At 42.3% G+C, this 12,256-nt stretch overlaps 2 protein-coding genes across 9 annotated transcripts in view; one reads left to right on the forward strand and one right to left on the reverse strand.

Moving 5' to 3' along the window:
* tlcd3bb (TLC domain containing 3Bb) overlaps positions 1-1,829 on the forward strand; it is a 48,790-nt gene extending 46,961 nt beyond the window's left edge. For all 3 annotated transcript variants that reach the window (XM_020453932.2, XM_020453933.2, XM_020453934.2), the window contains exon 7: positions 1-1,829. In XM_020453932.2, the coding sequence (XP_020309521.1) occupies positions 1-256 (256 nt within the window). In that variant the 3' untranslated portion in view covers positions 257-1,829.
* pagr1 (PAXIP1 associated glutamate-rich protein 1) overlaps positions 447-12,256 on the reverse strand; it is a 27,591-nt gene continuing 15,781 nt past the window's right edge. For all 6 annotated transcript variants that reach the window (XM_020453927.2, XM_020453925.2, XM_020453928.2 and 3 more), the window contains exons 3-5: positions 7,813-8,143; positions 3,726-3,814; positions 447-2,243 (exon numbers count right to left, since the gene is read on the reverse strand). In XM_020453927.2, the coding sequence (XP_020309516.1) occupies positions 1,996-2,243; positions 3,726-3,814; positions 7,813-8,143 (668 nt within the window). In that variant the 3' untranslated portion in view covers positions 447-1,995. The remainder of the gene's footprint in view (positions 2,244-3,725; positions 3,815-7,812; positions 8,144-12,256) is intronic.

Here is a 12,256-nt window from a genome sequence, read left to right on the forward strand (position 1 = left end):
GTACGCGTCCATTCCCCTCCACATGGTTCCTTTCAACGTGCCCTGGCAAGTTAACCTGGGCGCAGCTATGCTCATGGCCCCCCAGGTCTACTGGTTCTCCCTCATTTGCCGAGGGGCCCTGCGACTCTTCACTGGCTCTTCCCGCTCCCGGAGGCCCCCGGTCACTGCCAAGGATGATTTGGACGGACAGGCGCCGTCCCAGCCCGCCAATGGGTACAGCACTCATGCCACAGAACAAAAGTCAGACTCTCACTGAGAAGTGGGCGGGAGGGTGAGAGGTAAGGAAGGTGGGGATAATGTACCGTTGGGTGAAGTTGAAAGGGAAAGAAAGGTAGTGAGACTTTGAACAAGCATGAGTTTTGCAAGAGTAAAAAAATAAATGCTTCAAATGGTCTTTGTTGCCAGAATCTATACTCAATACTGATATTCTACTTGTGCGAATAAAGGAATTGAAGGGAGCGTTTGCACATTTGAACAGCACACAACATAGGCATCAGAAGCTATTTTTCCCCCTGATGCATGTTGAGAATGGAGAGATTAGCCTGAAAGAAGTATAGCAAGTGAGAGGTGGAGAGCGTCCTCGTGTAGATCAAATGAAATCCTGTCTGCCTAGGAGGTAAGTTAGCACAGGAGTTAGGAATGTATTATACTGGTATGTTTAGTACATTGCTTGAGATAGAAAGGCCTAATTCGGCTTAGTAACAAGAAACGACCTCGCCAAGCAGTATTTTGACTTGTTAGTATTTATCTGTATCCTTTGTACTCTAACAAATGTGACCAGGGTGGAAGGGAGGTAACCTCATAAGACTAGTATGCTGCCTTATCTCAATTGTTTGTGTGTGTACTACATTTTATTTATTTTAATGTGGAATATTTATTTTTTCCTTGGATTGAAAATGTGACAAGTGTTCTTACCTTCACGTTGATTTGGATTGTAGTTCGGTTTCTGATCTCCCATTCTGTGTTTTTATTTTTTATCCATTTTGATCTCCAGTAGTTCAGGTAGCAAATGCATGAATCATTTCGCCTGTTGGCAGTTAAACTCTGCCGCCTTGCAACAGTGTTATTTTATTCAGTGTAGAGAATGTAATTTTGAGGAACAAAATAAATGGCCAATTTTGTGGGCCTTTGGGTTTCTATGCCCTACGTGGGTCCTTAACTTTTGACTGAGTGGTATATTGAAGCATATTAGGTCAATGAGTTAGTGCCAGTGCAACAACAAAAAAGCAGCCCTATTTATTCCACATACTGTCATTCATTGGCTGACGTTACACAAGTGTTCTGCCCAAGAATATTCAATAAAAAATCAAAAACGTGTTTTATTATCACTGCTGTAATTAGTGAATAAATCGACCAGAATAGAATCCATACACTGTCTTGGTAGCATTTAGTATAGGTTGACCTTTCTAAAGCTCTTGAAACTGTTTCCGCTTCTTCAGTTTCTTATTTGTACTGAGCAAATTTAATTGAGCCACTGGTTTCAGGTGCCCTATTCACTCAGAATACATAACTATACTTTCCTGAATATGGAAATAAAATACTAGGAAAACAAACAGTCCAGTAACCTGGGATGCAAGAAAGATGGGACAATAACATCTAGACGGCGATAAACTATACCTTTTGTTCTATATGTTTATTGGTTAGTGGGTCTTGCCATTGCGGGAAAAATGCATTTCAACTGATTTACTGTATATGCTTATTTTATTTATTTGTGGTTTTGAATTGAATGCATATTTATGCATACGTATTAATGTACCGTATAAACTTCTGAGCCTTATGTGAAGGCTATATTGTTAACTCATAGCTAAAATATACTCCTCTGTTCTGAACTTGTCTGGGTGTTATATCAAGACACTGATTTATATATATATAAAAACAAAAAAAAGAGTAATGTTTATTACAAGGATACAAAACGCACAATCATACAAAATTGGTAATGGCATTTTTTAAAAAATCAGGCGTCGATGCTCTTGGCCTGCAGTTTTCCCCCCTGTCTCAGTATCGCCTTTGTCTTGGCGAGAAGATTTTGCTGGGGTCGCTGTCTCTCTCCCTCTCCTTTTCTCGCTCTTTTTGACTGTTGGGAGAGAGTGCCTCATCGGGCCCGGCCCGGCTGCTCTTCTCGCTCTTGAAGAGGTCTCGTCCAGTCCGGAGAATGTGTTCCTCAATTTTGCGGTGGCGTTTCATGTCTGACAGTACCTTGTCCAACCTAGCCTCCCGTTTGACAGAGGACCGAGCCGAGGACCCTGCGAAAAGAGGACAATGCATGAATAAACCCCAGAATGAGGGCAGTGGTTGACAGCAGTTAACCATTGAGGTTATTTGTTTTAGTTCACCTGGTGGGTGGAGTTACTCCCGGGTTGAAAAAGTGATCGTATTTGTTTGCTAACCAGTAGTGCTGAGCGAGTAACTAAAAATGTGGTAATTTAAAAAACGAATTAAACAAGTAACTGACCTACATCGGGTCAATTATTTGAATTTCATGTCACACAAGTTTCTCTAGAGATTAATCAGATCCAGCCTGAACTGTGCAATGTTGTAATTTCCAACAGGCCAATATTCTAAATAGTTTAACTCATAAAATGTGGTCCTTAACTACAATGACCATAATCTGTTGCGCATCAACTTGTCTGATCTGTGTTTCTTTCACACCTGCTACAGAAGAGCGAAGAATGCGCAATCGTGAGGTGATAAAGAGCAGCTGTTGCTTTGAGGTATCTACCAGAAAATGTAAATAATCGTAAACCTGTGATAATTCTTTCATAATCTAACCGATTTAAAAAAGCACTAATAACCAGGCTGCCTTCCGGACATGAGCCGGGTACCCCGCTGAAGCAGACGGCGAAATTGGCTCAACAAAGTCAAATGTCAAGCATGTGGAGAACAGCGTTAGTATTCTGTGTTTTGAAGAAAACTAGTTTGAACATTTGTGCATACATTTTATGCAAGATACACTATATATACAAAAGTATGTGGAGACCCCTTCAAAATGAGTGGATTCGGCTATTTTCGGCCACACCCGTTACTGACAGGTGTATAAAATCGAGCACATAGCCATGCAATCTCCTTAGGAAACATTGGCAGTAGTATGGCCTTAACTGACGAGCTCAGTGACTTTCAACGTGGCACCGTCATAGGATGCCAACAAGTCAGTTCGTCAAATTTCTGCCCTGGTCAACTAAGTGCCGTTATTGTGAACTGTAAACGTCTAGGATTAACAACGGCTCAGCCGCAAAGTGGTAGGCCACACAAGCTCACAGAATGGGACCGCTGAAGTGCGTAAAATCGTCTGTCCTCGGTTGCAACACTCACTTCCGAGTTCCAAATGGCCTCTGAAAGCAACATCAGCACAAGAACTGTTCGAGCTTCATGAAATGGGTTTACATGGCTGAGCAGCTGCTCACAAGCCTAACATCCATATTAATGCCCATGATTTTTGAATGAGATGTACGACAAGCAGGTGCCCACATACTTTTGGTCAGGTAGTGTACATATTTTTATGAACAATGCATCATGCCACCTTCTTGATAATTATGCCCCAGCACCAGTTTTAGCTGCACTCCGGTTCAGTCTAATTGAATCTCATCGAATCACTGTGAATATGACTCGATATTAGGCAATAGGCAAGTGCTTATAGACCCTAAGTTGCATGAGAGATACTGTGGAATGAAAGGTATCTTCCAAAACAAAGAATGAGGTAAGTGAAAGTCATGAGCAGCGAGTCATACCTGGTGTCCTGCGTCGGTTGATGAAAGCATTTTTTGGAGTTTGTTGTATCTGTTCTTCATCAAAATCAAACTCTGTGGGAGATGGGGCCCTGACAAAGAAAGAAAATACTAGTCATCCATACTGCCATAGTTTATCTTTATAAAAAACAGGGGGAGTCCCTAGGCCTCTATTTCAACAAACCTAACCCAATGGTGAATCTTAGCACTATAGGTTTTTTGGGGGTGTGTCAAATATTTTTGCAATTTTCACAACCTGAATTATGGGCGCAGCAGCTGGCTATGGTGTGAAATGGCTAGGCTTTGACAAATAAACAAGTTGTAGGTTTGTCAGGCTTGACCCCCTCACTGGCCAATCAGAACTTGCTTCATGGCTAAATGTGTGGTTGCTTCAAGTTGTGTATTTTATGTATTGCATTGTCAGCAAATCCAATTTGAATGTTAGTCCATTTATAGCCTATTTTCTTAAAATGCCCTACAGCAGTGTTTCCAAACTTGGTCCTGGGGACCCCAAGGGGTGCACGTTGTGGTTTTTGCCCTAGCACTACACAGCCATTTCAAATAATCAACTGTGTAATACTAGGGCAAAAACCACAAAGTGTACCCCCTCAGGGTCTCCAGGAAACGCTGGCCTACAGAAACAAAATATAATGTAGGCCTATCCCATATTTCCTAAATATGTTGAACATGTTTACACTCCGCATTGTTCTGAGTCAGGGATGGCAACTGGCGGCCCTCAATTTCCAAAACGGGGCCCCTGATTTGTGCAGTTACTCTAACTGCACAAATCAAACTTTTTGGGACCAGCCAGAGAGCCTTTTAGTGATTGCACATTCATCAGGGACCCCCTCATAAATCAGAACACAACTGGGGTGAGATGAAAAATAGCATTCAAGGAGTTTTTCTATGACCTCGGCAATGCAAGGCCGGACCAAGTCAAGGGCCCTGGGAAGACACATTTTAAAGGCCCGCCTCTTGGCATCCAAGAGCCATTTTTGCAGTTTAAAACTTCTCTAGGGTAGGGGGCACTATTTTCACCTCCGGATAAAAAGGGGGCCCAAAGTAAACTGCCTGCTACTCAGGCCCAGAAGCTAGGATATGCATGCATATATGGATAGAAAACACTCTAAAGTTTCCAAAACGGTTAGTATAACAGAACTGATTTGGCAGGCAAAAACCTGAGAAAAATCCATCCAGGAAGTAGGATTTTTTTTTTGTATTCTATTCAATGCCATTACAGTATCCATTGACTTAGGACTCAAATTGCAGTTCCTACGCCTTCCACTAGATGTCAACAGTCTTTAGAAATGGTTTCAGGCTTGTAGTCTAAAAAATGAGGGAGTAAGACCAGTCTGAATGACTGGACCCTAAAGTGTCACAGAGCTTTCTCATGCGCAATCCTGAGAGTGCACCTTTCTTGTTTAGCTTTTATATCGACGACGTTATTGTCCGGTTGAAATATTATCTATTATTTAGGCTAAAAACAACCAGCGGATTCAAAATAAAATCGTTTGACATGTTTCTATGAACTTTACGGATACAATTTAGATTTTTTTTGTCTGCCTGTTGTGACTGCGTTTGAGCCTGTGGATTACTGAAGAAAACATGCGAACAAAACTGAGGTTTTTGGATATAAAGAGAGACTTTATCGAACAAAACAAACATTTATTGAGTAAATGAATGTCTCCTGAGTGCAACCATATGAAGATCATCAAAGGTAAGTGATTAATTTTATCTCTATTTCTGACTTGTGCAACTCTTCTACTTGGCTGATTACTGTTTGTAATGAATTGTCTGCTGGGCGATGTTCTCAAATAATCGCATGGTATGCATTCGCCGTAAAGCCTTTTTGAAAGAAGTTCATCTTTAAACCTATGTATAACACTTGTATGTTTTCTGAATTTTTATAAATCGGCGCTCTGCAATTTCACTGGATGTTGGTCAGGTGTGTTGCTACCGTCCCACATACCCTAGAGAGGTTTTAAGCAAATTCTTCAATTCTACAATTGTGTACAAGTGCATTTATGTACAAAAAAAATGTGTAAGGGGAAAACAAGAAGTATTGAGTTGAAAGGTTTATAATTGGTGGAGTACTGTGGATACCAATATCCATGTGAGTCTCCCAGGCCCATGTTGCCCAGCGTTATGAACATAAATTGTAGATTAAGAGTTATGTAATATTTTTGCATTGTATTTTCAGAAAATGATATACAGTAATAGTTTCACTATTTTTTCCACCAAAAAACTTATTGGGCCCACACAATTCTATTGGTGCAGCCTTTCTTATGGGCCAACAAAAGACAGACTGGATTGACTCTTGTTTTCAAAGTGACTGTAACCAGCAAATCTCTGAGAACGCCTGTAGATGTGGGTACGCAGACCTGCAAGCCACTGTGGCCCCTCATGAGGAGTTGAGATTTTGTGGCACCCACCCGTTCTAAGTAATTGCATGGCTTAAATATGGAAATACACTCAGTGCCTTCAGAAAGTATTCATACCCCTTGACTTATTCCACATTTTGTTGTTACAGCCTGAATTCAAAATTGATTAAATAAATAAAGGTGCACCCATCTATACACAATACCCTGTTTTTAGAAATGTATTCAATTAAATACAGATATCTAAGTTACATAAGTATTCACACTCTAGAGTCAATACTTTGTAGAAGCACCTTTGGCAGTGATTACAGCTGGGAGTCTTTCTGGGAGTCTGTAAGAGCGTTCCACACCTGGATTGTGCAACATTTGCCCATTCATCTTTTCAAAATTCTCCCAGCTCTGTCACATTGGTTGTTGATTATTGCTAGACAACCATTTTCAGGTCTTTTCAGGTCATAGATTTAAGTCAGAATTGTAACTCGGCCACTCAAACATTCACTGTCTTATTGGTAAGTGAAAGGTGAACTAATCTTCCAGTGTCTGGTGGAAAGCAGAATGAACCAGGTTAGGACTTTGCCTGTGCTCAGATCCATTCCTTTTCTTTTTTATCCTAAAAAAAGATTACAAGCATACCCATAACATATTGCAGCCACCACTATGCTTGAAAATATGGAGTGGTACTCAGAAATGTGTTGTATTGGATTTTCCCCAAAATAACACTTCAGGACAGAATGTTTGTTTTACAAAAAAAATTGTAGTATTACTTTAGTGCCTTGTTGCAAATAGGTTGCATGTTGTGGAATATGTGTTTTGTGCAGGTTTCCTTGTTTTCGCTCTGTCAATAAGGTTACTATTGTGGAGTAACTGAACCTGTTGTTGATCCATCCTCAGTTTTTCCCATCACAGCCATTAAACTCCTGTTTTAAAGTCACCATTGGCCTCATGGTGAAATCCCTTTCTTTACTCTCTGGCAACTAAGTTGGGAAGGATATCTGTATCTTTGTAGTGACTGGGTGTATTGATACAGCATCCAAAGTGTAATTAATAACTTCACCATGCTCAAAGGGATACTTACTGTAGTCATTCAAAAATCATGTAAAAAACTAATTATGTGACTTGTTAAGCACGTTTTTACGCCTCAAGACAATTCAGCTTATCATTTGTAATTAATTGGGAACATTTTGAAAGAACATAATTAAACTTTGACATTATGGGGTATTGTGTGTAATACATTTTATCCCATTTCAAATTCAGGTTGTAACACAACAAAATCTGTCAAATGTAAAAAGGTGTGAATACTTTCTGAAGGCATTGTAGCAATAGCCTACCATCGCCATTGAAATGGCCAGTAGTAACTTTTCAACGTGAAAGTTTAAAAAACAAACAGGCAAATAACTAACAAGCGGATTCAGAACTTTGGACAGTGATCGTAATTCCCGAGATTCAACAAAAGAAAGTGGAAGATGCATTTTTTGACTGTTTTGCTGCTCGTGATATTTTAATAAAATGCCAGTGCGCCAGTTTTTACATGACGCAATTGCAAACTAAAGTGTGTTTGAAAATAGAGCCCCTAGACTTGTTCAATAAGAAACGATAATTTTGGTTTTCCATTGCGTACCACAATGAACACAACTCTGTTTACAGTAGTCCTCCTTGACCAGAGCTAGAAGGAAACATAACCAACCTTAGATATAAATGAATACACAACTCACTTGCGCTCTCTATCCTCCCTCTCCCTCTCTTTTGCCGCCTCGTCCTCATCATCCCTCTCGGGCGAGGGGGTCCTCTCAGGTGTAGGCGGTCTTCGAGGAAGGGGCACAAAGTTCAGTTCCAGCTTCTCCCCTTTTGAAAGGAGCTCATACAGTCTTTTGATTTCGTCGGGAGGGGGCATCCAGTTTTTGGGGTCCTCGATTTCATCATCGCTATAGGTGATTTCCCACTCTCGCTCCACCTGCTTTCGATCGCCTCCCTCCATCTTGCTGTCTGCTTCCATCTCCCCCTTCTGCCCCTCTCCTTCCATCGCATCTCCACTTTTGTCTCCATCTGGAAAAAACAGATGAATCGGACAGAAGCATGCATGTGTGTTAGTAAGTTAGTGTGTCATTCTTGAATTGCGGTGGTATTTGCAACCATGAAAAACTCATCCAAGGACGCCCTCCAGCTATTCTTTTGACCTTTCCTGTTACAAAACAATATCCCAAGTATAAATGAAATAACTATAAATCTAAGGCCCTTTTTGTTTCCCCAAAAATGTTGACGGAAAAAATTAATACGAGCATGTCTTATTTATGACACCTTTCCCACTTTTGTGAAATATCATCCAGCCGCAATCTGTAGTTATTTTTCGAATCGGGTATTCGGTGGGGTGGGCGAGAGGCCAGTGGCGATGCATGAATTTGGCAAGGGAACAGTAAAGACAGATGTGTAAATTAGAAGTTAATTACTATTAATACATAATTTGTATGGTTGCATAGGCCCTAAATAGAAAACGCAACATGTAAAAAGATCCCCAAAATGTTCCGTACCCACAAAAAGCTTCTCTGTAATTCTATTTAACCTTTTATTTCACTAAGCAAGTCAGTTAAGAACAAATTCTTATTTACAATGACGGCCTACCCCAGCCAAACTCTAACCCGGACGATGCTGGGCCAATTGTGTGCTGCCCTATGGGACTCCCAATCAAGGCCGGTTGTGATATAGCCTGGAATCAAGTCTGTAGTGAGACCTCTAGCATTGAGATGCAGTGCCTTAGACCGCTGCGCCACTCGGGAGCCTCAACATCCCTGTTAGTGAGTACTTATCCTTTACCAAGACAATCCATCCACCTGACAGGTGTGGCATATCAATAAGCTGATTTAACAGCATGATCATTACACAGGTGCACCTTGTGCGGGGGACAAAGGGTCATTCTATAATGTGCAGTTTTGTCACACAACACAATGCAAGCGATATCTCAGGTTGAGAGAGTATGCAACTGGTATGATGGCTGCAGGAATGTCCACCAGAGCTGTTGCCAGAGAATGTTATGTTAATTTCTCTACCGTAAGCCGTTGTTTTAGAGAATTTGGTTGTACGTCCAACCGGCCTCACAACCGCAGACCACGTGTAACCACGCCAGTCCAGGACCTCCAAATCCAGCTTCTTCACCTGGGGAATCGTCTGAGACCAGCCACTCGGACATCTGATGATCTGTGGGTTTGCACAACCAAAGAATTTCTGCACAGACTGTCAGAGAACGTCTCAGGGAAGCTCATCTGCACGCTCGTCGTCCTCACCAGGGTCTTGACCTGACAGCAGTTCAGTGGCGTAACCGACTTCAATGGGCAAATGGTCACCTTTTGATGGCCACTGGCACACTGAAGAAGTGTGCTCCTTACAGATTAATCACGGTTTCAACTGTACCAGGCAGATGGCAGACGTGTGGGTGAACCCCATGGTGGTGGTGGGGTTATGGTATGGGTAGGCATAAGCTACGGACAACGAACCCAATTGCATTTTATCGATGACAATTTGAATGCACAGAGATACCGTGACGAGATCCTGAGGCCCACTGTTGTGCCATTCATCTGCCGCCATCACCTCATGTTGCAGCATGATAATGCACGGCCCCATGTCGCAAGAATCTGTACACAATTCCTAGCAGCGGAAAATGTCCCAGTTCTTCCATGGCCTGCATAATCACCATGCATGTCAACCATTTGCGCATGTTTGGGATGCTCTGGATCTACGCGTACGACAGCATGTTCCAGTTCCCACCAATATCCATCAACTTCGCCCAGCCATTGAAGAGTGGGATAACATTAAACAGGCCACAATCAACAGCCTGATCAACTCTTTGCGAAGGTGATGTGTTGCGCTGCATGAGGCAAATGGTGGTCACACCATATACTGACTGGTTTTCAGATCCACGCCTCTACCTTAAGGTATCTGTGAAATTCATAGATTTAGAACCGAATGAATTCATTTCAATTGACTGATTGCCTTTCAGAAAAGAGAGAGAGACAGCTTGCAAAAAGATAGATTTGGAGTAAGAAACTATAATTTTTCAGGCAGAGACATATACAGGATGCTACTCTCCACAGCATAACCTTCACTCTAGATCAAAACTCGAAACCTACAACCTAATTTTGGACAAAATTACCTGCAAGGATTAACACTACCAAGAACACCATCCAACCTGGAACTGAGACAGACCAGATACAACTTCAATTAGTACTGAGATGTGGAGGCCTTTGAGCCCAACAAATGGCAGGTTACCCCACCCAAATCCAGAGGCCTTGAAGCTTCTTCCTGCTGTTAAAAGACCATCCCAAGTGGGTGTGACACCGATTCCCGTTGCCTGCTGCACTGCTGTTTGGATTCCACCTGGCGATCTGTTCACGGTCTGCCCTGGCTTGTCTCCCCGTCTGGTACAGGTACCCCTACCACACTCCCCCCTCTCTCCCAAGCTTTCGCTCGCCTCCAGCACACGTGCACTGTTGGGGCGAGCATGACTCCAAACAAAGCATGACTCCAAACACCCAGAAAAGGCTACTCTCCTCAATGTTATCCTCACAAATAATCCTGATAGGTATCAGTCTGGTGTTTTCTGTAATGGACTTATTGATCATTGTTTTACAGCCTGTGTTCGTAATGGCTGCTCAGTGAAACGATGTATCATAGATGCTTGCTAAATAACTTTAATGAGCCAGCCTTCCTTCATGACCTGGCCTCTGTAAATTGGTATAGAATCAGCTTGATTCCCTCTGTCGAAGACACTTGGACCTTCTTTAAAAAATATATTTTCAGTGATATTGTTAAACGCCCCCATAATAAAAATTAGAATTAAAAACAGGTTCAGCCCCTGGTTCGACCGTGATCTTGCAGAGTTACTCCACCTCTAGAATTGCATTTGGCGAAAGGCTCGGCACACGCATACTCAGGCTGACTGGCTCTCGTTTAGGCAAATGATAAATAAGTGCACTCAGGCTATCTGGAAGGCCAAAGTTAGTTACTTTAAGGAGCAGTTCTCTCTCTGTGGGTCAAACCCCAAGACGTTCTGGAAAACAGTTAAAGATCTGGAGAATAAACCCTCCTCCTCACAGCTGCTCATGTCCCTTAAAGTTGATGTGGTTGTTACTGACAAGAAGCACATGGCTGTGGTTTTTAATCATGATTCCTATTTACCATGCCTCCTTGCCCGTCCAACATTTCCTCATCTCCCACCCCTTCTAATGCGACTAGCCCTGATGCTCCTCCCTCTTTTCCCCCTGCCCCACTACAAAGTTTCTCCCTGCAGGCGGTCACTGAGTCCGAGGTGCTAAAGGAGTTCCTTAAACTTGACCCCCAAAAAACATTGGTCAGATGGTTTAGACTCTTTATAGGTTGCTGCCCCTATAATCGAAAAACCTGTCTCTCCTCTCTGGGGAGGTTCCCATTGCTTGGATGGCAGCCATGGTGCGTCCTTTATTTAAAGGGGGAGATCAAGCTGAACCTAACTGTTATAGGCCCATTTCTGTTTTGCCCTGTTTATCAAAAGTGTTGGAAAAACTTGTCAATAATCAACTGACTGGCTTTCTTGATGTCTATAGTATTCTCTCTGGTATGCAATCTGGTTTCCGCTCAGGTTATGGATGTATCACTGCAACCTTAAAGGTCCTCAATGAGGTCAGCATTGCCCATAATTCTAAGCAAAGTTGTGCTGCTATTTTTATTGACTTGACCAAAGCTTTTGATACGGTAGACCATTCCATTTTTGTGGGCCGTTTAAGGAGTATTGGGATCTTGGGTCTGGTTTGCTAACTACCTCAGAGTGCTGTGTATAAAGTCAGAACATCTGCTGTCTCAGTCACTGCCTGTCACCAAGGTGGTATCCCAAGGCTCGATCCTAAGCCCCACGCTCTTCTCAATTTACATCACCAACATAGCTCAGGCAGTAGGAAGCTCTCTTCCATTTATATGCAGATGATACAGTCTTATACTAAGCTGGCCCCTCCCCGGATGTTGTGTTAAACGCTCTCCACAAAGCTTTGTGTCCAACAAGCTTTCTCTGCCCTTGACCTTTGTTTTGGAGATGTTCAGAGCAAGGTTGTGGTTTGGTAAGAACAATGCCTCTCTCCCCACAGGTGTGATTAGAACTTGAAAGTATGGCTACACTGTCCTTCTCTCAGCACATAT

This window comes from Oncorhynchus kisutch, linkage group LG20 (genome assembly GCF_002021735.2).
Source record: "Oncorhynchus kisutch isolate 150728-3 linkage group LG20, Okis_V2, whole genome shotgun sequence".
Classification (NCBI taxonomy): Eukaryota; Metazoa; Chordata; class Actinopteri; order Salmoniformes; family Salmonidae; genus Oncorhynchus; species Oncorhynchus kisutch.